The following is a 27,833-nucleotide window of genomic DNA, read 5'->3' as shown; positions in this document are numbered from 1 at the left end:
AAAAAAAATAATAAATCCTTTTGGCAGCAAAGAGAATAATAAAAAGCAAAATACATGTTTAATGTAAATATTGATGTAAATATCAGTAATGTAAATATTGATAATGTAATATTGATATTGATATTTTTCTTAAGAAAGTCAGTGCACATATAATTTGCTCAAAATACTTTTTAATATTTACTGACCATCATGAGAGTTTCAGTGATATCACTGAAACCAGAACAGAAACCAGAATATGCACATCTGGTAAAGAGGCATTTATTTCCAAAGTTAGGATTTATTTTAAGAAGTCTCCCTGAAAGCAATGTTTTCACAAGTGCAATTGCATAAAGTACATTTGCGTATCATTCTGTGAAGCTTGAATTTTCTTTGATATCTTCTAAATTCTTCTAAGCTATTGTTGTTCATCTTTAATAACAGGTTTTCTTGTCCATGTAAAAACATGAAATTATATCTCTTACTGTGATTACTCTATAAGCAGAATAATAACCTCACAGTTAAATAATGTCATTGTTCACAGACCCTTCAAATTCAGAATCATTTAATTCCAATAGTGGTTCAGTTGTTCCATCCAATTAATAGAATCCAAGGAAAGCTTTTGGAAACCATTCTAGCAAAGATGAAACATCTTTCATTATTATAAATACAAATTAAATTCAGTTAAAATGCCCACCTTTGAATATAATATTTTGTTTTTGCATTAAGAATACATGCAATGCCATGGTAAAAAAAAAAAAAAAAAGTATTTCACGAAATTCAAATAGGAAGCAAAAGTATTTTCAGAACTCATTTTGATATACAGGTAACTCATAGTTGTGCCCAAACAAGCTGCAAGATTTTATCAATGAAAATAAAAATTGTGGTTGTTAAAATTTATAAATATTTTCCTATATAAATACTTAGTTAACTACAAAAGTTTTGTGGTGAACACTTTAGCATGGCATTACTTGCTGTCTTTTTTTACTACCCATCATCAATCAGATTTTTAGAACTGTTTTAGTGAAGAACTTTGAAGAATTACTTTTAAATAAACCTATTGTCCTACAAATTGGTATTGAATTTTTCTTAAAACATGTCTATAAATTATTGCTGCTCGGACATACTTTTGGTTCATGAACCCTTTGTAACTGGTTAACAACAAGATAAGGAGCTTGTACCAGAATGTAAGTTTAGTACATCGCTAAGCACACAATTTATTTTTAACAGCATGTCTTTCTCAGTGAAGAATGAATTGTGTTCATTTGTGGCACAAGCTCCTTATCTTGCAATTTTAGTAACAAAGAAACTAAAGAGGACAATAGAAAACAATGTGTAACACTTAGAACAAGTATAAGTGATCAAATATCTCCACAAACCACAAAATATTGGATGACTGGGAACAAATCACTGAGAATTACAAGATCTGTGTGGTATCAGCGTCTATCTCAGAAGAGACAGTGAAAACCAGTGGAATATCTAGTAGACCTGATAACTCCAAAATAACCAACGTTAATTGAAAGTTCAGCAAGCTGTTTTGACTACAATGGATAACACTGGGAAAGGATGACATACTCCCAATTATTAAGGGGTTCACAGTAAGACTGGAAGGGGCTGGAGTTTTCTGGGCCCTATGATCTCTCCAGCTAATCAACTTAAGATCTCCTAAAGGGAAAAACCCTATAGTGAGGAGAAACTGCTTGGAATAGAATCCAAATTGAGCAGTATAGGGACAGTAGAAACAGAGGGAAAAGATGGCCCAGGAAAAAAAATTGAGGAGGTAAACAGAACAAAGAAACCTCTGAAAGTGAGGTGCAATGTATTGAACATTTTATTAAAAAAAAAAAAAAGATATTCTAGAGATACAAAATTTAAATATTATTCTAAACCAAGACTCCTTTCTATAAAAGTTTTTAAAAATTAATTTCAGGGGCACCTGGGTGGCTCAGCAGGTTAAGGCCTCTGCCTTCAGCTCAAGTCATGATCCCAGGATCCTGGGATCAAGCCCCACATCGGGCTCTCTGCTCAGCGGGGAGCCTGCTTCCCCCTCTCTCTCTGCCTGTCTCTCTGCCTACTTGTGATCTCTGTCTGTCAAATAAATAAAATCTTAAAAAAAAATAATTTCATGTAAATATGAGCAAAATAATAGGATTTAAATCAAAATCCTTTCAAAATTATTATAAGAACAAAGAGACAAAGTAATACTCCTTTAGACAGTGTAGCCGTGCCAGAAAGATATATCTATGAAATAGTTGAGAACTCTAACCTAGTATTTTAAAACTAGCTAAGTGTCATTTTAAAAAGATAAAAGATCTGAAAGAAAAAAGTTGAAATTAAGAAAACTCAGAAATGAGGGGCACCTGGGTGGCTCAGTGGGTTAAGCCTCTGCCTTCGGCTCAGGTCATGATCTCAGGGTCCTGGGATCGAGCCCCGCATTGGGCTCTCTGCTCAGCAGGGAGCCTGCTTCCCCCTCTGTCTCTGTCTGCCTCTCTGCCTACTTGTGATCTCTGTCTGTCAAATAAATAAATAAAATCTTTAAAAAAAGAAAACTCAGAAATGAGATGAACAACTCAAGAAAAAGTAATAAATGGCAAATGTTTCAGAAATGAAGACTAAAGCATAAAGAACACAAACAAATGAATACAAGAGGTAATAGCTTAGAAACAGATGGTAGAAAGGTGGATATTTTTAAAAATCAAGGAGAAATGGAGAAAGATAAAGAATTCAAGAAATGGGGACACATGTGGGAGATAGACAAAGAAGACCCAGCATACATTTAATTGGAATTCCCAGAGAAGAAACCCAAAGGAAGAGAACAGAGTCAATATTAAAGGTATATTCCAAGAAAAGTTTCCTAAAATAAATAAGATTTAAAACTACATATAAGGGAAAGAAAATCCTATTTTAACTAAACTTATTTGGGGCTTTATTCCCAAAGAAATTAAGCTTATTATCTCATATGTTCAGGGAAATAAAACATGAGTCAAGGGTTGTATATCCAGCCAGATTGATTTTCAAGTACAAAAGAACAGACAAATTGTCAATAACATATAAGAATTCAGGGACGGTTGCTCTCATTAGCCCTTTCTTAGCAATTTACCAAAGAGTAAAATCAGAGAACCAAATGAGACAGAAACATGAGCTTTGGTTATGAGCAATAAGATTAACAAATAGCAATTCTTCATTTAGATATATAAACCCATAGATCTGTCTTTTCTGCTAGATTGAAAGACATAAACAATGCCTGTCTTACAGACAATTATATTAGCAGAGTGCCTAACATTTCAGGTGGTCAAAGTTGAATAAAGTGAGTAAATGTGTTTTTAATATTAAATATTAAATATTTTAATATTAAGTATAACATTTATTAATCCTTTATTTTTTGTGAGGCAGTATAAAACTCAGATAAAACTTTTATCTTTACATCATCTTGATGACTTAGATGAAAATGCACCCCTTTTCACAAGTGTTTAAAGGCTTAGACAGGTGAAGTAACTTGCCCAGAGTCAGATAACTAGTATCAGTAATAGCTGGTCTGATACCATTTTCATTTATCACAAATTTTTTAAGGATTTTTAAAATTTATTTGACAGAGATCATAAGTAGGCAGAGAGGCAGGCAGAGAGAGAGGAAGGGAAACAGGCTCCCTGCTGAGCAGAGAGCCCAATGCAGGGCTCGATCCCAGGACCCCGGGACCATGACCCAAGTAGAAGGCAGAGGCTTCAACCCACTGAGCCACCCAGGCGTCCCATCACAATTTTAATTAAGATATTAAGAATCAGAGAAAAAAAAATACTAAGAATGACTTCATAATATTTTACTTTCTTAATTAAGATAAATCTTTTGCCATCTTGTTTTTACTGTCCTTTTTGGAATTATAAAGGTGAACTTTAAATGGTCACAGGTTGAATCTTTCTATATTAATTCTACAAATACCAGATTGAGGAATTTTACTTTATTAAAAATTCTGTATTAATGAAGATTTACTCTGTATTGTATTTGTGGATGTAATACATTGGGGTGTTTATGGATCAGTAATTTTCAGAAATATATAATAAATGAAGTACATAAAATGATAAATTAATGTGAACTTTTTTATTATTAGCATGTTATCAGGTGGTTCAGATGGTGTGATTGTACTTTATGATCTTGAGAACTCCAGCAGACAACCTTATTACACATGTAAAGCAGTGTGTTCCGTTGGCAGGTGTGTATTAAAAATGTAATTCATGAACTTTTTGCTTTAAATGCAAAACATGAAGGGGCGCCTGGGTGGCTCAGTTATTAAGTGTCTGCCTTTGGCTCAGGTCATGATCCCAGAGTCTTGGGGTCGAGCCCCACATTGGGCTCCCGGCTCAGTGGGGAGTCTTCTTCTCCCTCTTACACTCTCCTTGCTTGTGTTCCCTCTCTTGCTGTCTCTCTCTGTCAAATAAATAAAATCTTAAAATAAATGAAAAACATGAAAATAGCAGTCATATGATTGTTTCAGGCAGATTATTCAAATGTCACATTTCACATGGATATCCCTTGATGTTTTCTTGAGACTAAAAACCTTTGATCATGTCTTTTTTTTGTACACCTAGTTAGCATGCCGCAGTAACTAATCATAGTTTTTAGTACCACATAAGATTTATTTCTAAGTCTTCCAGCTAATTATAAACAAAAATTTTATTTTTCAACTGATATTAAATAGAACAAAAAGATTAATGACTAGAAGCAGTAAATATACTGGCAGTCCCTCACCAAACACATACATATACACACCTACACACAACCATCTTATCTCTCTACCTACTCAAAGCTCCCTAACTTAACATACCTCTCTTTGTCCTAAGTCTCTGGAACTATTCTTTACTGGCTTTCCAGTCCTGTGAGAATTATTTTTCAGCATCTACAAAGATGTTTTGTGACTTATAATTTGTTCATAGTGGTTACTTAATTCTTCCTTGTCACCTGTATCCAATCCAATATTTAGCACAGCTTTGAGGTAACGGGGAGAAAGGGTGTTGAGAAGATGCTTTCAAGAGGAAAAACTTCATGAACATTAATATCAACAATCACCCTGTATTAAAACTGTTCCCACAGCACTAGAATAGGTACATAAGTCCATGGAGTATTTGGGAGGAGATTTGCAATTGTTTCTTGGCTCTGATGCTTCTGATGCTTGGAAATAAAGATTTGGGACACTATTTCTCTGAACCTCAGATTATTTTGTTTTAGAGATAAATTATACTTGTAAGGTTTTTTGTGAGTCTTAAATGAAATACTGTCTTTCAAAAAGCATGTTAAAAATTGTAACCACACCGTGAAACAATATAATTATAGGGACACTTGGTACACAACAAGAGAGCACCTTAAGTAGTCTGAAACTTGGTTTCTAAGAGGCTTATACCATTTTATACTCTCACTGCACTCGTACCAAAAAATCCCCCTGAATTTAAAGTGTAAGATAGTCATATTAATTCATTTAATTATTACTTTCTTTTATCTTAAATAACATTTTAACATTGTTTAATTTGTTATATATCAAAATAGTATTTTCTTTTTTTTTTTTAAAGATTTTATTTATTTATTTGTCAGAGAGAGAGAGGGAGAGAGAGCAAGCACAGGCAGACAGAATGGCAGGCAGAAGCAGAGGGAGAAGCAGGCTCCCTGATGAGCAAGGAGCCCGATGTGGGACTCGATCCCAGGACGCCGGGATCATGACCTGAGCCGAAGGCAGCTGCCCAACCAACTGAGCCACCCAGGCGTCCCTCAAAATAGTATTTTCATATATACCTCATGCTATCTAATGTTATTCCTGAGGAACTGTGATCTACTTTTCTGGTAGTTAAAGTCAAGTAAATGTCTAGTGTGTCAATCTTTTGTTTTACCATGACATTGTTCTTGGATTCACTTTATGTCTGTAAAAGCATAACTTTAAATGTAAATGGGCATACAGTGAACATGTTTGCAAAATGAGTTAAAGTAGCATTTTTTATATCTGAAGATTTGATAATCTAATTTTACAAAATAATTTCACTTAAAGTTTTTATTAAATTAATATGGCTTAGAATATTTGCTGATATTTATTTTTGCTTTACTTAATGCGTATGTTCTTAGGCACCAAAAAGATTCTCTTTCTGTATCAAAATTCTCATTAAATGTAAATGAGAACAACAGGTCATACCTGATAAGATAATAATATAATATTTTGTTCTATTCTTAAATTTAAATTTAAAATATAAATGAGCTTTTATTTTTAATGAGTACATTAAAGATTTGTTTTATTATAGCTGGAAAATTTTGGTATACATGAAGGTTTTTAGGAGCAAATAGAAATCAGTTCTTGTTTGAAGCAGAAATTTATTGGAAAGAAATTTTGTCTCGTATAACTGGTGGGAAGGTAAGAGAATCAAATGTGGAAAAGGAGCAGAAGGTAAAAGAAACTAAGGCAAAGAAAACAGTTGGGGTCACACCACAGGAACAATTTAGTTTGGGTTCTGCTACATGTCACCAACACAGACTCTCAACTCCAAGACTATGAATAATTGTTAAATATCCCTGAGTTTTGCATTCCTACGTAGAGTTTTAGAGTCCCAGGCAGGTTTGGGGAAGCTTAAACCATATATCCATGCCCCTACTGCCGAGGGAAAGGGAAAGAAAATATCTGGAGTCCCTAGCTTTCTGTAACAAGAAGCAGTAAAATAAGGGAGATGTCCCTCAAATAGGAGGAGTTTGGATCCAACTTAAAAAAAAGTTCCAGGTATCCACTCCACAACCAAAAAGGCAAGTATCCACTATACAACCAAAATGTAATCATCCCTTTCCCAAAAGGTGATAGATCCTCAGTCTGCTTAATTACTACATCCAGCTCCAGTTCAAGATAAAGTCCATTCTTCCACTAGTTTTACATGATCTTTTATCGAATTATGCAACCTGTGGACTCAGTTTGTTTTTAACCTGTATAAAATAATGGAGGCAAGAGAGAGGAAAGAAAATGGAAATCAGTTAAAATATATAAATTATACATGACATAGAAAGGAATCATGGGTAAACCCCATAGTCCTTTTTTGCAGCTCTCTCAATGCCAGAACTAAAGCATAGAACTTTAAGGCTTTACTTCATGTTCTCATTCATTCAAGTGCTTAATGTCCTTCATCCTGTATTGATCCAAACCTTCATCTTTAGGAATCAGAAACCATGATGGTCCTATCTGTGTAGGATTTCCATAGTCTTCTGTTAACTTTCGTTTATTCATTTTGTTATGGAAAATTTCCAGCATATATGAAAGGAGAGAGTGGTATAGTGAACGATGTACCCATCACACAGCTTCAGCAACTATTAGTCATAACCAATCCTGTTTGATCTCTAACCCCACCCACCCACTGAGGATTATTTTGAAGCAAATCCCGGAAGCGTATTATTCATTATTGTTTATATCTCTAAAAATAGAGACTTTATTATCTCACGCAATAATTCCTGATATTAAATACCACTTGGTGTTCAAATTTCCATCATTGTCTCATAAGTGTTACTTAATGACCAGTTTTTGTGAATTAAAACTTAGTAAAGTAATACATATACTGTATTTATCATCAGCTCAGAACATATACTCTTCCTTTAGGACAGCATGTTTCCCTCATAAGGTAGTGTATTATAGCTACTATCATAACTGAGTCTTCAACAGATCATGCTTCTATAGGTGAAGGGATACATAAGAGTGGTGCCTTGGACATCTACCAATTAATTGCATTCTTTTGACATTGAGTAAATTCCTTGATCAGAAGCAATATTGCATGGGATACCATGGAACTATCTATGTGAAGCATTCAACAATTCTAAGAATGATAATACTGATAAAATGGTTATTTGGGAAAAGCATATCCAAAATCAAAAAGGGTGTCTCTTCCAGTAGGGAAAAATCAGTGCCCCTTCCATGAAGAGTTTCAGTGTAGCTGGCTTATTCCTCCAGGCCCAACTACAGAAATAGGAAGGCTCCCATTTAATGACCCTTCATAGGAAGCTGGCCTCCACATTACACTACAGAAGCCTGAAACTAGAGGTGCCTGGACATTCTCCTCTGGAGAGCTGAGATGCAGGCCTGTGATCTAGGTTTGGCCATTCATATTGTCCTACTTGAGGCTGCTACTTGTTAGTATAGTATAAGTTTTGAAACACATGTAAATCAAGTATTTCTAAATTTTGATTGCTGTTTTGTAGAAACCATCCTGATGTTCACAAATACAGTGTGGAGACTGTACAGTGGTATCCTCATGACACCGGCATGTTTACATCAAGCTCCTTTGATAAAACTCTGAAAGTGTGGGATACAAATACATTACAAGTAAGTATATTTTATATTAAAACCTTTCCAAAGGGGAATTGAAGGGGAATTGAACCCTAAACCATTTTAGTGTGATTATTTGCCAAGATGTTATATATGTGGTGGTTGAGGAGAGCTAGACTACTTGAGTCCACATCTTGGCTCTGCAGCTGACTAGCTCTGTGACATTAGGCAAGTGTCTGCACCTCTGTTTCAGTTTCCTCACTTGTGAATGGGGGTAGTGATTATATCTTATAGAATGGTTGTAAATATCTTGACATATGTAAAGTACCTAGAACAATGGTTAGCATATCATAAGTGCTCAAAAAACATTAGTTATTATTATTATCTTTATTATTTGAAAATTATTGTCTAGTGATCTAAGGAAGAAAATTGGATTTATCATCTATTGACCTAAAACCTTAAAGGAAAAGAAATTACTAATACTATTGCTTAGTAAAGGTAGACACTAAATAATAAAGGTAGATAATAAAAGAGCACCTAGGTGGCTCAGTTGGTTAAGTGTCTGCTTTTGGCTCACGTCATGATCCCAAGGTCCTGGGATGGAGCCCTACATCCAGCTGCCTGCTCAGCGGGGAGCCTGCTTCTCCTTCTCCTTCTGTCTCCTGCTCCACTGCTTGTACTGTCTCTCTCTTCCTCTCTCTGTGTCAAATAAATAAAATCTTTAGAAGAAAGATAGATAATAAAAAATAGCTTTTATGATATTTGGTTAAATTTATATATCTAATGCTAATCCTTTCTCTGAATTCTAGTCCCATATGTCTCTACCTGTCTACTAAACGAACCTCTCTCACTTGAATATAGGTTAATCTCCTCAAGTGTAACAGGTTCAAATTGAACATGATCACTCTCACATCCATTTTGTTCTCAAATCTTAGCAGTTCTTTCTTTAAACTCTCCCATGTTTTCTTCTCTTTCTCTCACCAACACTGTACATCTAGACTACTCCTAAAAACTCGTAAGTGGTATTCCTGCATTACTTCGCTTACCATATTTTCCATGGTAAGTTCTACCCCAGAACTTAACTTATAAAGTGGTTTCATTGTGCCTCTACCCAAAACCTCTAAGGACTTCCATTGTCTCAGTTCATCCTGGTGTTCTAAGTTATCCCACCCCCAACCTCTACTCCCTCAACCTTAGCTTCTGCCTCTTTTCCACCTAAATTATTTGCTGTCTCTAAATGATCTTTTGTCTTATGATCACATCTTGATTGTATTATAGTCCCTTTCTCAAGTTCCTTTCCCTATGCAACTATTTTGTCTCTTAATTGTCCAAATTTTGTATTCTTTAACCAACATCTCCATATTTTGTGTTTCCCCCTTCCCCTACCAATCCCTCATAACCACCACTTTATTCTGTTTCTGTGAGTTTGACAATATTTTATTGTGTATTACTTACATGTGAAATCTACATAATATATAATAGTTACCATTCTGTGACTTATTTCACTTAGCATAATGCCCTTAAGGTCTACCTTTGTTGTCATAAATGGCAGGATATCCTCCTTTCTTGTGGCTGAATAATATTCCATTGTACAAAAATACCATATCTTCTATGTCTCTTCATACACTCATCGATACTTAGGTTGTTTTGATGACTTGGCTGTAATAAATAATGATGCAATGAACATGAGGGTAAAGATATCTCTTCAGGATAGTGCCTTTGTTTCCCTTGGATATATAGCTAGAGGTGGAGTTGCTAGATCATGAGGTAGTTCTGTTTTTAATTTTTTGAGAAACCTCCCTTCTGGTTTCCACGGGCTGTACAAATTCACATTCCCACCAACAGTGCACAAGGGTTCTCTTTTCTCCATACCCTCACCAACACTTGTTACCTTTTGTCTTTTTGATATTAGCCATTCTAACAAGTGTGAGGTGATAGCTCACTGTGGTTTTGATTTGCATTTCCCTGATGATTAGTGATGTTAAGTACTTTTTCATGTACCTAGTGGCCACTTGTTTGTCTTTAGAAAAATGCCTATTCACTTCCTCTGCCCATTCTTTAAATTGGATTGTTCATGGTTTTTGGCTATTGAGTTGTATAAGTTCTTTATATAGTTTGGATGTTAACCCTGTATCAGAACACATGATTTGCAAATTTTTTCTCCCATTCAGCAGGTTGTCTTTTTATCTTGTTGATGGTTCCCTTGCTGTGCAGAAGCTTTTTATTTGATGTATAGTTCCACTTGTGTATTTTCCCTTTGCTGTCTTTGTTTTTGGTGTCAAATCCAAAAAATCATCACCCAGAGACTGGTAACAGGGAGCTTACTGCTTTTGTTTTCTTCTAGGAGTTTTATGGTTTCAGGTCTTAGATTCAAGTCTTTAATCTAGTTTTTAAAGACTTATTTGGAGCCCAGCTCATGACCCTGAGATCAAGAGTGGACACTTAACAAACTTAGCCACCCAGGTACTCCTCAAGTCTTTTACCTATTTTGTAATTTATTTTTGTATGTGGTGTAGGAAAGTGGTCCAGTTTCACTCTTTTTTGCCTGTTGCTGTCTGATTTTCCTAATGCTGTTTCATGAAGAGACTCTCTTTTCCCCATTTTATATTCTTGGCTCCTCTCTCATAAATTTATTGACTATATATGCATGGGTTTATTTCTGGGCTCTCTATTCTGTTCTGTTGATCATTGTGTTTGTTTTTATGCCAATACCATATTGTTTTGATTACTGTAATTTTGTAAAATATTTTGAAATCAAGAAGTATGATACCTATAGCTTTTTTCTTCTTTCTCAAGATTGCTTTAGCTATTTGGGATTTGGTGGTTCCATACAAATTTTAAGATTTATTTTTCTGTTTCTATAAAAATGCCATTGGAATTTTGATAGCACTTGCACTGAATCTGCAGATTGCTTTCATTAGTATGGACATTATAATCATGTTAACACTTGTAATCCATGAGCATGGAATACCCTTTCATTTATTTGTGTCTTCAGTTTCTTTCATCAATATCTGATAGTTTACAGTGTATATATCTCTTACCTACTTGGTTTAATTTATTTCTAGGTATTCCATTCTTTTTGATGCAGCTATAAGTGGGATTATTTTCTTAATCCCTCTTTCTGATAGTTCATTATTGGTGTATAGAAACACAACAGATTTTTATATCCTTCAGCTTTTTCGAATTTGTTTATTAGTTCAAAGAGGTTTTTGATGAACATTTGGGGTTTTCTGTACATATTATCATATCATCTGCAAATAGAGTTCAAATTCTCCTTTAGTTTTGTGCTTTTTTTCCTTGTTTCATTCCCCAGGCCAGGATTTCTTCTTTCCTTTTTTTTTTTTTTTTTAGTGTGATTTATTTTAGAGAGAGAGAGAGAGAAAGAGAGCAGGAGCAGGAGGGGCAGAGGGAGAGGAAGGGAGAGAGAAAATCCTCCAGCAGACTCCACGCTGAGCATGGACCCGGACATGGAGCTCAATCTTGTGACCCTGAGATCATGACCTGAGCCAAAACCTAGAGTTGAAAGCTTAACCTTAAGCTTAAGGTGGTATGGTATCAGTAGAAGTGAAAAAAAAAAAAAAACAGTGATAATCAAGAAACAAAAACAGGATAATCAAGAAACACACCTATACATATACCATCATTTGATTTATGACACAAGTAACACTGTACTACGTTGGGGAAGTAATGGCCTTTTCCACAGACTATGCTGGATCAACTAGGTATCTATAAAAAATAAAACAAACAAAAAAACCCAAAAACTAATCTTTTTTTTTTTTTTAATTTATTTATTTGACAGAGAGCAATCACAAGTAGATGGAGAGGCAGGCAGAGAGAGAGAGAGAGAGGGAAGCAGGCTCCCTGCTGAGCAGAGAGCCCGATGCGGGACTTGATCCCAGGACCCTGAGATCATGACCCGAGCCGAAGGCAGCGGCCCAACCCACTGAGCCACCCAGGCGCCCCCCAAAAACTAATCTTTACCCTTACCCCACAACAGACAGAAAAGAAATCTACCAATTTCAGGTAGATTACTAGGTATAAAAACATAAAATAAAACAATAAAACTTAAAGAAAAAAAAAAAACAGGAAAATACCTTCATGGTTCAAGATAGGTAAAAACACAAAAGGGTTTAAACCAAGAAGAGAAAGATTGATAAATTGAACTACATTAAGATTAGGAAGCTCTGTTCATCAAAAAACATTAAGAGAGTAAAAAAATAGGCCATGAATTCAGTGGAAGATGATATATGTGACAGATGCATACATCTGAAAAAAGACATATACAAATTATATAAAAAATAGAAAAATTAAAACACTGGAAACCCAGAGAGAACTAGGCCGCAGAATTTTTTTTTTTTTTTTAAGATTTTATTTATTTATTTATTTATTTGAGAGAGAGAGGGAGAGAGAGAGAAACATGGGGCTCTATCCCAGGACCCTGAGATCAGGATCAGAAATCAAGAGTCAGGGGCACCTGGGTGGCTCTCAGTGGGTTAAAGCCTCTGCCTTCGGTTCAGGTCATGATCCCAGGGTCCTGGGATTAAGCCCCACACTGGGCTTTCTGCTCAGCAGGGAGCCTGCTTCCCACCACCCGTCTGCCACCCGCCTGCTGTTCTGCCTACTTATGATCTCTGTCTGTCAAGTAAATAAATACAATCTTAAAAAAAAAAAGAAAGAAAGAAATCAAGAGTCAGGCGCTCAACCGGCTGAGTTATCAGGTGCCCCCAGGCAAAACATTTGCTTAGACACTTCATAAAAGAGGATATCTAAATAGCTAATAAATAAATACACTCAACTTATTAATTGAGCACGTAGATACTTTAATTAAATCCACAGTGAGGTACCTCTCTACATCCTTCCTCCAGAATAGCTAAAATTAAAGGGTCTGATAAAAAGTAACAAGTGTATCTGTTGCTGTTGAGATTACAGTTGGTAAACAGATTTGGTATTAACTGTGGGTTTCTTGTTACCTAGAAGTTACACTTTTGATTATATAAATGCATACGTATGTGTACCAAGGGACGTTTATAAGAATGTTCATAGCAGCACTATTCATGATAACCAAAAACTGGAAAAAATCCAAATGTCCATTACCAGTCAAATGAAATCTGGCACATTTTACATTGAAATACTATCTAGCAATGACAAGGGAACACTCACTTCTATATCAATAAAATGTATGAATTTTATATAATATAGAACAAAATAATCAGACACAAAGGAGTACTTAATATATAATTCCTATTCAAAAATTGGCAAAACTAAAGTGATAGGAGTCAGTATGGTGGTTATCTTTCTTGGTGAGGGTTGAAAGGGGGTGTAGGGACCTTTTTGGGGGTGTTGTAATACAATGTTTGTAATGTTCTATGTTATAATGCAGGTGGTGGTTACTTTGTGAAAGTTCACTTTGTGAAAATTCATTGAGCTGTACCCTTATGATCTGTATATTTTTCTGTATGTTACTTATACTTCAGCTAAAAATGTGGTTTAAAGATTAATAACCCATACATTTACATTTTCTTTCATTAACATTGACTTCTTTTTAAAAATCTAAGAAAAAATATTTTGATTTCAAATTTTCTTTAGAACATAAATGTTTTTGCCAACCAAAAATAGTGTTTCATGGGGGTGTCTGGCTGGCTCACTTAGTAGAGCATGTAACTTTCAATCTTGGAGTTGTGAGTTTGAGCCCCATGTTGGGTGGAGTGATTACTTAAAAAATAGTATTTCATGAATTCATAGTTCTATCTGATAGGCAGAGCATTTTATTGATAAGAACTTTGAAAGCATTCGATAAGAAATAATTTTTTGTGCATGTGCTAGGTACAAAGAAAACTTAAAAGGGCATGATATTGTCCTTTTCCATATCCTCTATCCCTGTCACTAATTTTTCCTATTAATGCACATATTATATATCTATCATACTTTTACTTCATCTGAGCTTTCCATAAATGTGTTTTTATAGCTAGAGCACATGATATGGCCTAAAGGAATATCTTCTCCAGAGACTTCTCTGTTACACATTAGGGTAAAGAAAAACTTTTTCTCATTCCGAGTTTTCTTAGAATTTTGGATAATGGAATATAAATCAGAAAATACAGATGTCGGTATCCAGGTCATGTTCTCTAGAAATGAGTAAGATTCTTGGATATATTAAACAGTATGTATTCAATTTCTGTTACATGTTAAAGCTGGGGATTCATTGCCAAGGAGCTTCAGTTTAGTAAAGAAAACAAATGATTTAACAAGAAATAACAGAGAAGGCCAGAAGGGACTATAATGATGAAAGTGTACAGTGTTTTAGCAGGATCACCTAACCTATGGAGAATCAGGAAAGGCTTTGTAGAGCAAGTGGTGCTCTGGCTTTTGGCTGAAATGAAGGATGATGAGTCCATAGAAGGAGGATAAGAGTTCCAGTCCTTGGAACAACACGAGAAAACTCTTTGGGGTAACAGTGAATGTGACATTTTAAAAACTGAAAGGTACTCACAATGGCCAGAGTGCCAAAGGACAGTAGCCAGAGAGAAAGCCAAATAGGTAAGCAGTGTCTGTATCATGAGGGGCCTTATTATTTTTATTTTTATTTTTATTAAGTAGGTTGAATATTTTTCTAGGAGAAGAAGCAAGCTTTTTAATAGTCTAAGCGGTGGCCAAAAATGAAAACATCAAATTGCTGTTTTAGGTGGAACTGTCTGGATATGATACCAATTGGCTGGAAGGTAGCAAGAGGAGAGTCAAAGAGACCAGGGAGGAGGTTGCAGTAATCCAGGCAGGAGTCAGTAGATCCTTGCTTGACTGGAGTAATGGCAATGGGATAAAAAGATAGGAGAGGATTACAGACATTTGACAGGAGTTGCAAGTTGATAAGCTATCAAAAGTAGTGAAAAATCAAGAATTTCAGGGAAATGCAAATCAAACCCACAGTGAGATGATCATTTCATACCTTTTAGGATTGCTGTAATCAAAAAGACAGTAACAAATGTTGAGTAGGATATGGATGAACTGGAACAATCATAAATTACTGGTGGGAATGTAAAATGGTACAGCTGTTTTGGAAAACAATTTCTGAAAAGGTAAACATATATTTAGCATATGACCCAGGAATTCCACTCCTGTGTATATATCCAAAGCGAAATGAAAACATAACTTCACACAAAACTTGTAGACAAGTGTTCATAGTGGCATTATTCAAAATGACCAAAGAGTCAAAACAAATAAAATGTTCATCAACTGACGAATGGGTAGCCATCAAATGTAATATTATTCAGCAATAGAAAGAAGGGAAGTACTGATACATGCTAGTGTGGATGAACCTTAAAAACATCATGCTGAATGAAATGAAAAAACATTATGTTACATGAAAGATTGCAAAAGACCACAGATTGTATAATTCCATGTCTGAAACATCAAGAAGTAGGCTAATTTATAGAGATAGAAAGTAGATTGGTAGTTTCCTAGGGGAGAGGGTAGGAAGAAATGGGGAGTGCCTGCTGATGGGAATGGGGTTTCTTTTTGGTGTGATAAAAATGTTCTGAAGTTGATTTTGGAGATGATTGTACAACTCTGAATATACTAAAAACCATTAAAGTACATACTTTGAATGAGTGAATTGTATTTCAACTATAGCTCAATAAAGCTATTATTTAAAAAGAGCAAGAATTATTCTCAAGTTCTCTATGTTGGGCAGGTGGGTAGAGTATATTGTTACTCACTAAGATAGAGAAAGATTAGGGGGGCATTGAGTTCAATTTTAGATTTGTTAAATTTGAAGGATTCACAAGAAATCCAAATGAAGATAATCCAGGAAGTGAGCTATACATATCTGGTTTTTAAGAATGTGGTCTACACAGAAAATTTAGATTTGTGTCACCACCATATAGGTGGCAGTTGAAGAGAAGAGTACATAGAACAAAACTTTGGGAAGACCAAGATTAATAAGACAGGAAAAGGAACCAAAGCCTGTAAAAGATAAGAGTAAGAGGAAAATCAGGAGTGTGTGATATAATGGAACCAGTGAAAGAGATTGTTTTAAGGAAGATGGAGTAATCAGCTGTGTTGAATGTTACTGACAGGTAAGATAAGGTCTAGACTAGGTGATGGTAGCTATCAGTTATATGGGAAGAGTAGTGTGAATGGGAGTAGTGGAGATAATAAGATTGTGGTAAGTTGAGAAATTCGGGAGCTAAGAAATTAGAGCCCAAGTTTGGATTTGAAGAAGAAGAAAGAAGATTAATTAGGGATATAGCATGAAAGGTTTTTCATTTCCTGTCTTGGGGAGAGGGTTGCTGTTAATATGAAAGAAACGTGAACATTTTTTAATGCTGATGGGAATGAGCTGGTTTGGATGCAGAGTTTATAAGTGTCCTGGAGATAAAGGAGATGATGTAGAGCGTGAGATAGTGCTGAGGGGGATCTGAACACAGGTAGGGATATTAACTTTAAATATGAGGAAGGTTAGTTTTTCCATGATAACAGGAACAAAGAAGGAAGAAGGATAAATGGAAGCAAATGTGTTTGCAGGTTTGTTGATAAGACATATTCAGTGAATTTTCATTGAATGACTTTCTGATTCCTCTTTGTAATCAAAGATGAAATCACTTGTTATGACCAAGTGGTGATGTCCGTGGATAGTGTGGAAGTTTGAAATAGCTGTGAATATTGCAGAGAACAGTAGTGAAATATATTAGGACTGGCAGTCAATACTGAAAGTCAGCACTGATGAGTGATCTTTTATAGTGATGCCAGTTTGCTTTACTGTAAGAATCTCTTCTCTTGGGTTAAAGTAGAGGTCACCTGGGCCCATGGCCTCTTTCTGGAAAAAAAAAAAAGCTCTTTCTTGTCTATGGCTGCTTTGACCCTACAGTGGCAGAAATAAGTAGGTGGTAATGACAGAAATGAGTAGTAGTCCTCAAAGCCTAAAATGTTTAGTCTTACCCATTACAGAAAAAGTTTGCTGACCTTAGGTGTAGATCAGTGTGGATAAAGGTACAGAGAAGGTAGACATTTGGAGTCATCCAAAGTTAAAGTCTCCACGGAGTGAAAGAATTAATGACAAAGGAGTTGGAGATATGGTGGATGCAGTATTGAACCTCTGAATCCATGCTGAAGAAGGAAAAAAAGCAAAGACAGGAGGAACTGATAGGAGTTTTGGGTTATATTTGGATGTCTTGGAAATAGTTGGGAAAAACTAAAATGAAAACGGTAGAAGATTGTGGTCATACATTGAAATTGCTAATGTATCATACCTGAAATGTATGATTTTGAAGAAAGAATGAGTATAGGTGATGAGAGTGCTGGGATATGGTAGCTGAGGTTGAATGGGACCGAGAGGCAGAGTACTGACTAGATCACCTGTGTAGATGATGAAGTTCCCCAGACTGGAGTAGAGAGGAAGATGGTGAACCAGGTGGTTGTCTTTTCTTCATCTCTCGAATTTATTAGAGAAAAACTGTTTCCCTCATAAAAGGGACATAGGATAACATAGGATTTATAGAAATAACATAGGATTTATATTTTTTTAAGATTTTATTTATTTATTCATGAGAGAGGCAGAGGCAGAGGGAGAAGTAGGCTCCCCACTGAGCAGGGAGCCCAGTGTGGGACTGGATTCCAGGATCCTGGGATCAAGACCTGAGGCAAAAGCAGACACTTAACCAACTGAGCCACCCAGGCACTCCAATAACATAGGATTTAAAATTAACAGGTTTTTGAGGGTATCACATTCCTATGTATAAGTCAAGTAAATGGCTAACGGTCATTTAAAAATTGGTAACAATGTGGAAATAAATAGAATGTTTTTACTGATTTTGTGACTATAATTAGAACTTAAATTTTTTTAATGTCTTTTGATTATCAGACTGCAGATATATTTAATTTTGAAGAAACCGTTTATAGTCATCATATGTCTCCAGTTGCCACCAAACACTGTTTGGTAGCAGGTTTGTACCTATACTCTTTTTCTTTTCAACATTTTGAAACTTGCTTGCTCTTAATACCTAGTTAGTTTTAATATAGATATTTAAACCCAAATGAACATCATAATTTTTTTTTTAAAAAAGCTCAAGTATATGCTATATTTACATTCAGTTTTATTGATATTGTGCAAGTCGGGCACTGTGCTAGTGGCTAGGATTCAAAGATTAAGAAAGTATATTTTTGTTCCCTAAGGAGTTAATTTCCAACCACCAAAATTTCAAAGATTTTACATGAACAAAATTTGGTTGACTTTTTCAATTCAACACAATTTAAAAAATGGAAATTATTTTCTTTTCCTTTGTTTATTGTGTTATTCAAATTAAACATCCATTTTTATGAAAGCACCTACAAAAAGAATTTTCATGTGTGAAGAAGAAAAAGTGTTTTTCCGGTATCTGGTATCAGGTCCCTATGATTCCATTATTTGTTTGGCACTGCATGAATGTCTTCACCTGCAGACACCAGTCAATTGCATCGTCTGTAGAGAAGAGCTGGGCACTAACTTGTCCTCAAGGTCCACTCAGACTGCCTCCAGAGTCTCTGGAAGTATATCATTAATATGGAAAGTCTGAGGCATTAAGTAACGTTATTTGATATAATAAAATAGCATAGAATTGTGCATATACATTGTAGCAATGCAGATTTCCTGGTTGTGATACTGTGGTATAGTTACCTAACATTAACAATGGTAGGGACAACATGGGTGAAGGGTACACAGGGTCTCTCTGTCCTATATTTGCAACTTTCTGTGAATCTATTATTTCAAAATTAAACAGACGATAATGTAATAATACAGCTCTCTTAGTGCTAAGGTATAACTGCAATTACATTTTCTAATTATAAACATTTAAAATGATTTGAAATATATTTTGGCATACTTTTTTTATATTTCCGTGTGGATACAGAGAAGATATTATGATTCATAATGGTAGTTTCTTGTTTCCTTTTGGTGATGATTTATAAGAAAATTATCTTAAACCATTTTTGTTTTTGTTTTTACAGTTGGTACTAGAGGGCCCAAAGTACAACTTTGTGACTTAAAGTCTGGATCCTGTTCCCACATTTTACAGGGTATTTTTTTTTATTTAAAACAACAACTACTTTGAGTAAACCATTCAATAAAAAGAAACATTACTAACAATGTATTCTTTGTAACTGACATGACTGATGTATTTTGTGCTAGTTGTTAAAAGTCAACAGGGAAATAAAGATCCTTCTGTGCATTATTCTTATAAAACTGAACTATTGAGGAGACATTTATATAAACAATACCCATAGGGTAAACTCAAATGATATGGGAAGTCTAGCTGAAAATCTTATTTCTACATTTAAAAAATTTATTTATGAAACTTACGTTGGTACATTTGTCTTATGGGCATTGTTTAGTATTGTTCTTGCTAGGTGCTTTTTTTCCCTGAATGCAAATATTTTAGAAAAAGCTATTAAATAATATTTTGGTTAAGATATATTAATTTGAATATTTTTGCTACTTTCTTATCAATATTAGATCATTGATTCTAAACAATGGAAAGATGGCTTGTAATTTGGAAATTTACATTTTTGCTCATCCCTGAGAAACACATAATATATCAAGAGAATTTTGTGAAATGGACAACATTTGTTTTAAATTGTCATGAATCTCTAGTAATATAAGTTAGGTCGATGAAAATATCTACTTTGAATAGTTCATCTAGGCAAAAGTGAATTAAAATGCTGGAGTCAATTATCCTATGAATATGCTTTCCAGAAAAAAAATTTTATCCAAATGCTCTCTACAATCATGAATTTTTAAAAAAAAATTCTATTATAACTTTCTGAAAAGTTAGAAGTCATTTTTTATTCTCTAGAATGTTTAACTTGTATGGTTTGCTGCAGTGGATTTTTTTGTGGTAGATATAAGTAAATGAGCTTAAGCTATATTACTTAATGGTGGATTCACTTTTGAATCTAACAGCTGTATTAAAAAAGATTCATTTGCTCTTTCCAATGCGAAACCAGGCCATTTATAATGAGATAACATGTGTGAGAAATGCCGCACAGACTTCGTATTAATATTTAAACATTATTATAAATGTGAAAAAGTAATGATCATATCAATTTATGTTTAGTATTTAGTCTTCACTTTCTTCAAAATCAGACATATTTAATTACACTGTATCTTTTGATTTTTCAAGTATTTACAGACTTTTCATACAGTTATATTTGCAGGTCACAGACAAGAAATATTGGCAGTTTCCTGGTCGCCTCGTTGTGAATATGTCTTGGCAACTGCAAGGTAACATGCAAATTATTTGGTTTTGAAGTTAATGATAAAAATTTCAAAAACACTATTTTTTAAGATGCATATTTAGTTATTAATTAGGTCCTTTAAATAATTGAGTTACAGTTTTTAAGTCCTGGCACTACATATCTTGAAGGTGCTTACCTTTTAAAACACAGAAAACAAGAGAATCTCTAGCAGTGCAAATCTGCTAGTACTACCTGTAAAAAAAAGTATGTTGTCATTTTTTTCTACCCGAGTATAAGTCTTAATTTTAAAACAGTAGCATTTCAGTTCATTTTCTTTAATACAGAATTATTTTAAATCTGATTCAACATTTATTCATTGATTCAATTTAATAATATGTAATGTCTACCTACAATGAGCCAAGCAGTTTAATCCCCAGAGAAGCTTCTGTTAGTAGTTTATAGAATGTGATATTGAGATCTACGCTTTCTGAATTAGAACAAGTCTAGAATAAAGCTGTAAAAAGATTGCCTAAGGAGGTGTGAAGGTGAAAAGCTAGGTGCTGTGGGTGCATGATAGGGCAGATTTATATTATTCATGCCTTACTTGGTTTTCCTCAAACCATGGGAAAGCTAAGAGGCTTTCAGTTCTCAGATGGACCTAGTAATCATGTTAGGAATCAGATAAGTCCAAATCTTACCTGTTTCAGAAAGTACTTAAATCCTCAGACTCATCCCATTATAGACTTTTCCCCAAGCTGGAAAAAAAGAAAACCATTTTGAAAATGGGAAATTCTAGATTTTTGCTTGCTATTCTAATTGGCTAGCTTTGATGGTAATCTGTGAAAAGAATCAAGACTATAGGAAGAGATAAGCCCTGTACCTACAGAGAAAAGATTTATTTAGAAATAGGCTTATAAAATGCGTTGTATTCCTCTTTGTAATTAAAGGGATCTGGATAAACCCAATTTGTTAGAATATTGTTGAGGTCCTTTTTGAGAACATGATAGCATTAGTTAAAGTGATTTATATTTTTTTTAGGAGTAGTTGAAATTGATATGTGATCATGGTTTTTTCCTTTATTCTTTTCACATACTTGAGATAAAAGTAAGTGTCAGAATTCTAAGAGACATTAAAGTTAATTCTTGTATATCTTGCAAAGATTGATTTGAGTATAGGAAACCAAGTATAAATACATTGTCCTTACTATACCTTAATTTTTTCATATGAAAAGAAAACACCAAATTCATGCAAAATGAACTTTTTTTTTTAAGATTTTATTTATTTATTTGACAGAGAGAGAAATCACAAGTAGGCAGAGAGGCAGGGGGAAGCAGGCTCTCTGCTGAGCAGAGAGCCCGAAGTGGGCTTCAATCCCAGGACCCTGAGATCATGACCTGAGCCAAAGGTGGAGGCTTAACCCACTGAGCCACCCAGGTGCCCTGAATTCTTAAAGTAAAATTAGTTAGCCGCTTGATTGTCTAGAAAACATTTGAATAATAAACAATAGAAAGGATGTAGTAAAAAGCTTGCCAAAGGACAAGCTCTAAAACTGTCTAGTTTTGGTGGAGGAACCATTAAAAACAAAATAAAAATCAGCAGAATTCTGTCCTTCTGATCTAAAAAAAGTTTACCTATTTTTTTGGGGGGGGGGCTGTTTTTTTCCCACTGCTTTTTGCTACTTTTGATTTTGAATATTTGATGAAAAGGCAAAAGTTAACCCAAATGTACAAATATATTTGCACTAATACACTGAGACTTCTGTATGCTGTAATACTAGAAAGGTAGGTGAAGAGTACAGTCACTGTCCTAGCTATATATGTCAATGTAACATCTATTTCTTCTTAGTGCTGACAGTAGAGTAAAATTATGGGATGTGAGAAGAGCATCAGGATGTTTAATTACTCTTGATCAGCATAATGGAAAAAAGTCACAGGCTGTTGAATCAGGTAATGAAGAATACATTAATATAGAAATATGCCAGTGATAGTATTTTTATATTGAAAATTTTTAATTGAAACCAAGAAATTAATGTATAGGACAAGTTGCAAATTTTATGATTTAAAAAATGCCATTCACGATAAATTGATTTCCAAAAGTACATAACTAAATTATGGTTGTCTTTCTTCAAGATAGGAAGAAGTATGGCATTTCATCTACCTCTAAATTTTCAAATGCAGAAACATTTCTGAGTTATTTTGTTACTTTTTTTCCTCCAGTGAGGTCAACTAATACAAATTCATTGCCACTTAGGAAGCTACAGTAAACAAGGAATAGTAACATTTTGTGGCCATTGCATGAAAATAGAATTTGCAATTTGTATTACACATGTCAGCTGCTATCCTGGTGATAAAGTACCTCAATTTCATTTTTCCAATAGAATTTAATTTCTTTTTTTTTTTTTTCCTAACATTTTATTTAGTTATTTGAGAGAGAGTGTGTTGCATGCATAGCAGGCATTGGGCAGAGGGAGAAGGAGAGAGAATCCTAAGCAGATTTCTAGCAGAGGGCAGAGCCCAATGTGGGGCTCTATCCCAGGATCCTGAGATCATGACCTGAATGAAATCAAGAGTCAGACACTTAACTGAGCCACTTACGTGCCCCTAGAATTTAATTTCTCTATAGGGTAAGATTCTGATTTAGAATTAATTGTGGACCAGAAAAATCTTAGGATGAACTATATACAGTTTTATGATTGTTTTAATAATCTTTTTAATTAAATTAATCAGGCTCTTGAGAATTATGCTTTCTCAAATTTGGTCATTTTGAAGGTAATACAAATTTTGAATCAAACTAGAACACTTATTCTTTCCCTATTGAAGTTTTTTTAAAAATAGTAAATACTAGTATTACTGATTTTTAATAGTCCATGAAATGACTTTTAGATTAAAAATGGAAATATTGGGGCGCCTGGGTGGCTCAGTTGGTTAAGCAACTGCCTTCAGCTCAGGTCGTGATCCTGGAGTCCCGGAATCGAGTCCCACACTGGGCTCCCAGCTCCAAGGGGTGTCTGCTTCTCCCTCTGACCTTCTCCCCTCATGCTCTTTCTCACTGTCTCTCTCTCAAATAAATAAATAAAATCTTTTTTTAAAAATGGAAATATTTTATGAGAAATTTGTAAGGTGTTTAAAAAATTTAATGTTAGGCATGCATTTAATTGAGTTGTACAGTACAGCTTACTCTCTGAAGAAAAATTATATTTGGCAAGATTTCTTCCTCTTTAGTTTTCCTGTTTTTCCCCATTTTTATGGCTCTAATTTATATGGCTTATGATATTCAAATAATCCAAATATAATCAACTTGTATATTTTAAGTAATTCAGATAGTTGTCCTTTAATGTTTAAATAACTGTATCATCAAGCATTAAGTGTGTGCTGACTATAATAATAGATTAACTGAATTGTATTTTTCATTGCAGCAAACACTGCTCATAATGGGAAAGTTAATGGCTTATGTTTTACAAGTGATGGGCTTCATCTCCTTACTGTTGGTACAGATAATCGAATGAGGCTCTGGAATAGTTCCAATGGAGAAAACACACTAGTAAGAGATTTTAAATATCTCCAACTTTTCTTTCTTTTTTTTTTTTTTTTTTTTTTTCTTTTTTGAGTAATCTACACTCGATGTGGGGCTTGAACTCACAACCCTATGATCAAGAGTCGCATCCTTTACTGACTGAGCCAGCCAGGTGCCTCTCTCTAACTTTTTGAATATATATTTTTAAAATGGATCTGTGAAATATACTTGGTGTCCTTCTGTAGATTTAACTCTTTTCTGGTCTCTGTATTCCAGTTTTCTTTTTATATTTTTTCATTATGTGAACTAATAACTCTCACACAGGACAGTCCACCCTACCATGCCCCCACCACATTCTCCCCACTTAGTGGAGAACTATTGCTCTACTGTACATAATGTGAGTGTGCCATATTTCTCAGGTATGTTGGAGAAGAATAAAAGATTGAGAACTGATATAAATTAAACTTACAGTCAAATTTTATTCTCTATATGACTTGTAAACCAAATCTAAGATGAATGTTATTGTACCAGAAGATATGGTATTTTAATACTGAACTGAATGTGTTTTAAATGTGCTAGATTCTTATGTGGTATTTAATTTCTAACACTTTTTAAAAATTTATGTTATGGTTCTTACCAGGTGTACCTGTGGTTTAATAACTTTCAGAATAAGCTAATAAGTTTGTAATTTGGTGGTAATAGTAATAGCTAATATTTATTAAAGTGCTTATGTTTCAGATACTGTTTTAATAAAAATTAACATATAACATGTACTGAAGCATATAGGATCTTATTTAATCATCAAATCAATGCTGTGAAGGTAGTTACTCTTATAATACCTGTTTTACATATGAGGAAATGAGATATAAATGGTTAGGTAACTTGCCTGAGTTAAAACAGCTTTTTAAAAAGCAACAGAATTTGGGGCGCCTGGGTGGCTCAGTGGGTTAAGCTGCTGCCTTCGGCTCAGGTCATGATCTCAGGGTCCTGGGATCGAGCCCCGCATCCGGCTCTCTGCTCAGCAGGGAGCCTGCTTCCTCCTCTCTCTCTGCCTGCCTCTCTGCCTGCTTATGATCTCTCTGTCAAATAAATAAATAAAATCTTTAAAAAAAAAAAAAAAAAAGCAACAGAATTTGACTCTAGATTTCACTCTTACCACAGTGGTCATTATACCAAATACCTTATAGCATTTACTTAATACTTTAAGGTAGGTATTGATATTAATCATATTCCTTTCTTTTTTTTTTTAAGTGTATTTATTAATTTAAGCATTAAGTTAATACTTAATTAAGTATCTTTCCCCCACATGGGGATAAGACTCAACAACCCCTAGATCAAGAGTTGCATGCTCTTCTGACTAAGCCAGCCAGGTGCCCCATTTCATCTTCCTTTCTTTAACCTCCTTTCTAACTAATTCTCTTTTAGATACTCTAAATATCACTTCTTTTAGTAAATTCTAATTTTACTGTAAGGTCAAAATTGTTCATACTAGAGTTTGCTAATCTCTCATGTACTTTATGAAGTGCTTCTCCATTATATCTCAGACTAGAAACTTGTGCATTGCAAGTTTTAATTTAGAATCTTCCATTCATTATATTTGTATCATGTTTCTAATCAAGTCACACCTTTCTTTTCTCATTCATTTATTTAATAAGTATTTATTGAGCACATCTTGTTTTCCAGACAGTATTATACGGTAGCAGACAAAACATAGAAAAGTCCTGTCCTCATGGAACATACATTCTAGGGAGAGGAGGAAAGACATCCATCCATCCATCCAAGGAAATGAAGTGAGCCATCAGATATCTGGGAAGGCTAACATTCCAGGCAGAGGAAGGAAGAAAGGAGAAAGACCCTGAGGCAGGAGTGTGCTTGGAATACCCAGGGAACATCTAAGAGGCTCTTGTGTTAAAATAGAGGATAAAAGGGGAAGAGTACTAGGAGATGAGGAACAGAAGGAAACAAACAGGACAGGATATTGGCTGTAGGCCTTTTTAAGGGCTTAGGCTTTTTCTCGGGATGAAATGGAAAGCCACTAAAGACCTTTGAATGGTGATGTGTGGGGGTCACTTTGGAAAGGTAGGTTGGCATGTATATCACAGGTGAATGTGATAAGTATAAAGGGTATTGACTATATATATACATGTTGGGGTGATTTTATTCCATTTTTCTCTCCTTCTTGAGTGTGATGCTCATACCTCATGGGTTTTTGCTAGTAGTAAGTCCATATCTTGAGTAGTGTGTTTAGAATGGATAATACATTTTAAAATTGACTTGATCTAAGTAGTCATTCATGCAGAGATGACTAGAATAGCCCAGAAACTCACCTCCAGAGGACACTTAAAGGAACTGGGGACATCAGTCCCAGAACAAGTAACTCGGTGGAAACACATTGCCTTCAAATATTCAAGGCCCTGTCAGACAGAATTGGAAACAGATTCCAGTCCTGCCATTTAGTAATATGGGACGTTAGTCAGTTTATTGAAGGTGACATTATAAAGGACTACAGTCAGAGTTTTAGTGTCTCCATCTTGTAAATTAGGGTTATTATGTACCTAAACAGTAATTTTAAGGATAAAATGGAAGTATGAAGAGTGGTAAGTAATTAAATTGTTAAATAATTAAATACCTATTAAATAATAGGTATACCATAAATAACTTTTTATTATGTGATGTTTCCTTATTAATAGTACCCTAGTGAGTTTATTTTATTTTATTTATTTATTTGAGATGGAGTGAGAGAGAGAGGGAGAATGAGTGAGCAAGGGGCAAGGGGAGTGGTGCAGAGGGAGAAGGAGAAGCAGGCTCCCCACTGGGCAGGGAACCTGATTCATGGCTCAATCCAGGACCTTGAGACCATGACCTGAGCCAAAGGCAGACACTTAGTACTCTAGGGTGTAGCTGGTTCTTCCATTTTATGCTTCTCTTTATGTGTTTTCTTATGCTTTCTTTTTGCTTTTAAGAGGGATTCATCTTTACATCTCTTTTTTCGTCTTCAGTAGAAACTTCTAAATCTTAAAAATAAATATCAAGAAAAAAGACATAGGTTAAGAAAACTTTATCTAATCCTAACCTTAAAGTTGTAAATATATTTGTTTTCTTTGGAAACTTCTGAAGCTTATTGTCTTTGAGTAATTTTCTTTACTTTTGATCTGGAAATTAGATATTCTGCTTCTTCAGAGATACTTCTCTGAAGTATCTACATTCTGACTAAAGGTTCTGGACCTACCTCCGTAGCTTGTGCTGCTTGTTGTTTTGTAATGTGACATATTTATAAAAACAACCTTGCCACATTTCCCAAATACTCTTTCTAGTTGTGATTAACATTTTGGAGAAATAATTCCTGTGATAAATTAGAAGCAATATTGGGACGCCTGGGTAGCTCAGTCAGTTAAGCCACTGCCTTTGGCTCAGGTCATGATCCCGGGGTCCTGGAATCAGGTCCCATATCAGGCTCCTTGCTTGGGGGGAGCCTGCTTCTCTCTCCACCTCTGCCCGCCACCCTGCCTGCTTGTGTGCTCGCTCTCTTCTTCTCTCTCTTTCTCTGACAAATAAATAAATAAATAAAATCCTTAAAAAAATATTAGAAGCAGTATTAAATGTGTAAGGATTCTTAGAAAGTCAGTAAATTTTACTTAGAATATTTAAAAAATAAAATAAATTTTAAAAAGTTGTATAAGTATAATTATTTATAGGTTATATACAAATACTGTTGTGAACCTGTGTTTAATTAAAGGTGAATTTCTTATTTTTTAAATAAAAAAGAGATTAAAAATATAACTTTTCATGTTTTCTTCTCACACCTTATGGATTATGTTGCAGGCTTCTTGAGGTGTGGGAACAGTGCTCTGGAGACCATTGCCTTGGAGAA

The 27,833-nt window shown here is 34.7% G+C and overlaps 1 protein-coding gene across 3 annotated transcripts in view; it reads left to right on the top strand.

Moving 5' to 3' along the window:
- LOC111156946 (ERCC excision repair 8, CSA ubiquitin ligase complex subunit) overlaps positions 1-27,833 on the top strand; it is a 56,788-nt gene that overhangs the window by 11,743 nt on the left and 17,212 nt on the right. For 2 of the 3 annotated variants that reach the window (XM_022518117.1, XM_022518115.1), the window contains exons 3-9: positions 4,082-4,183; positions 8,179-8,302; positions 18,102-18,183; positions 19,223-19,291; positions 20,417-20,495; positions 22,295-22,395; positions 23,865-23,989. In XM_022518117.1, coding sequence (XP_022373825.1) covers positions 4,082-4,183; positions 8,179-8,302; positions 18,102-18,183; positions 19,223-19,291; positions 20,417-20,495; positions 22,295-22,395; positions 23,865-23,989 — 682 coding nt within the window. The remainder of the gene's footprint in view (positions 1-4,081; positions 4,184-8,178; positions 8,303-18,101; positions 18,184-19,222; positions 19,292-20,416; positions 20,496-22,294; positions 22,396-23,864; positions 23,990-27,833) is intronic. The other variant, XM_022518116.1, reaches the window with a different exon arrangement.

Source organism: Enhydra lutris, unplaced genomic scaffold (genome assembly GCF_002288905.1).
Source record: "Enhydra lutris kenyoni isolate GAN:26980312 unplaced genomic scaffold, ASM228890v2 scaffoldscaffold50, whole genome shotgun sequence".
Lineage (NCBI taxonomy): Eukaryota > Metazoa > Chordata > Mammalia > Carnivora > Mustelidae > Enhydra > Enhydra lutris.
Note: the sequence above shows the minus strand (reverse complement) of the source record. Positions and strands in the feature narration are given on the sequence as shown.